The 2,225-nt window shown below is 41.8% G+C and overlaps 1 protein-coding gene across 1 annotated transcript; it reads right to left on the reverse strand.

Moving 5' to 3' along the window:
• On the reverse strand, positions 420-1,811 carry LOC109823377. Its single transcript, XM_020389651.1, has 3 exons — positions 1,302-1,811; positions 861-983; positions 420-632 (listed from the first exon to the last, which is right to left on the reverse strand). Exons 1-3 carry the CDS (start codon positions 1,809-1,811, stop codon positions 420-422), a joined length of 846 nt encoding a protein of 281 aa, XP_020245240.1.

Below are 2,225 nucleotides of genomic sequence, written 5' to 3' on the forward strand. Positions count from 1 at the left end.
GCCATCAAGCCCGCCCCCATGAAAGTCTTGAATTACCTTCTCTCTCAATGACGTCCTTGGAACACAACCCGATTTCCCTTGAATAGAAAACCGTCCATGATGAAAATGTCTCACGTAGGTTGCCTTGTCAAAAACTTTGCCCAAACCTCCTGAAAGTCTTCATCATCAACATAAAGCTCCTTTAATCAGTCAAAAGCAACAACCTCACCTCGCAATATGCTCAATAAAGATACTCTTCGACTCAAAGCATCAGGCACTTTATTGTCAACTCCTGACTTATGTCACAAAGTAAAATTGAACAGTTCAAAATATGAAGCCCATCGTCCATGCATTTTGTTGATATGCTTTTGATTCTTGAAGTGTTGAAGAGACTGATGATCGGAGTAAATCATAAAGTCGTTAGCAATGAGGTAACTCTCTCAAGTCTTCAAAGAATGAAAAACAGCATATAATTCTTGTTTATAAGTACTCCACTTCTGCCGAGCTTCATTCAGTTTCTCGCTCAAGAAAGCAAAGGGGCGCTTCTCTTGAGAGAGTATTTCTCTAATACCTACACCACACGCATCACACTCAAGCTCAAAGTGCTTGTCGAAATCTGGAAATGCTAATATGGGAGCAGTAGTAATCTTCTCCTTGATAAGGGCAAAAGCAGCATTTGCCTCATCAGTTCACTCAAAAGTGCCCTTCTTCTTCAAGCAATCCATCATAGGAGCAACTATAGAACTGAAGTTACGAATGAAACGCCTATAAAAAGATGCAAATCCATGAAAGCTTCTTACTTCAGTAGCACTCTTTGGAACTGGCAAATCCCTAATTGCCTTGACTTTATCTTCATCTACCTAGATCCCATGCGAGCTTACCACGAATCCTAAGAATATCAGCTGAGTAGTCAAGAACACACACTTCTTAAGGTTTATGTAAAGCTCATTCTCCTTTAGCACTTGGAAAACCTCTCGTAGATGTGACATATGCTCCTTCTCATCCTGACTATAGATGAGAATATCATCAGAATATCATCAAAGTGGACCACCATGAATCTTCCCAAGAAAGGCTTCAAATTTTGGTTCATCAAACGCATAAAGGTGCTTGGAGCGTTAGATAAACCAAAGTGCATCACCAACCATTCGTAGAGGCTCTCACTACTTTTGAATGCAGTCTTCCACTCATCACCTGGCCTGATTCAAATTTGATGATGCTCACTCCTCAAATCAACCATCAAAAAGATGCTCGCACCTCCTAACTGATCTGTAGGACCTTCTTTTTTGTGGGTTCATACGATAATGAGGGAGATTAGGAAGTACCGAACCCGGTATGAAATTGATGTGGTGCTGTATATCCCTCATGGGAGGAAGTCCCTCTGGCAACTCTTCAGGAACCAATACTTCAAATTCCGTAAGCAGTGACTTCATCTTCTTTGGAACCTCCAATATTGTATTCACTTCTTCCTTCACAACTAATGCAAACCTTTGCTTTAACTCCTTTGACTCTGTCAGAAATTCACCCTTGTTGCAAAGAGATATCCGTTTGGGCTTTTGATCTTTGGGGTTCTTTGGAGAGGGTGGAATAGGAGGTAGGATGATCTTCTTATTCTTCCATACGAAAGAATACTCATTCTTCTTGCCGCCATGTGTAGCATTGACATCATACTGCCACGACCACCCTAACAATACATGGCATGCATCCATATCCACAATATCACAAATAATAGAGTCATGATATGTCTTTCCTGGTGATAGTGGCACGTAACATAATTCGGTCACCTTAACAGAAGGACCCTTTTTGATCCATCCTATAGTATATGGTGTGGGCATTGTTTCCGTTGGTAGCTTCAAGTGATCCACCAAAGCCTTTGACACAATATTCTCGCAGCATCCATTGTCAATGATGAGGGTGCACACCTTATTGTTGACTGAACATCTAGAAAAGAAGATTTGATACCGTTATGATGAATCTGGCGCTTTCTGAGCGCATAGGAGTCATTGAACAACACATGACACATTGTCGCCTTCAACTTCGGCAACCTCTTCTTCATACTCTTCAGATGTTGATTGTCCATCCACAACTTCTTCATAATCCATAAGATTGATCTTCCACCGTTGCGGGCACTCGTTGGACTTATGACCCGGTTGGAGACATCGGAAACACTTCCCTACGGTCGGCTTCGCATACTGATTGGATTGAGTAGTTGTTGGTGGTGGTTGATTGGTTGACCGCTTGGTCGACCG

This window comes from Asparagus officinalis, chromosome 9 (assembly GCF_001876935.1).
Source record: "Asparagus officinalis chromosome 9, Aspof.V1, whole genome shotgun sequence".
Classification (NCBI taxonomy): Eukaryota; Viridiplantae; Streptophyta; class Magnoliopsida; order Asparagales; family Asparagaceae; genus Asparagus; species Asparagus officinalis.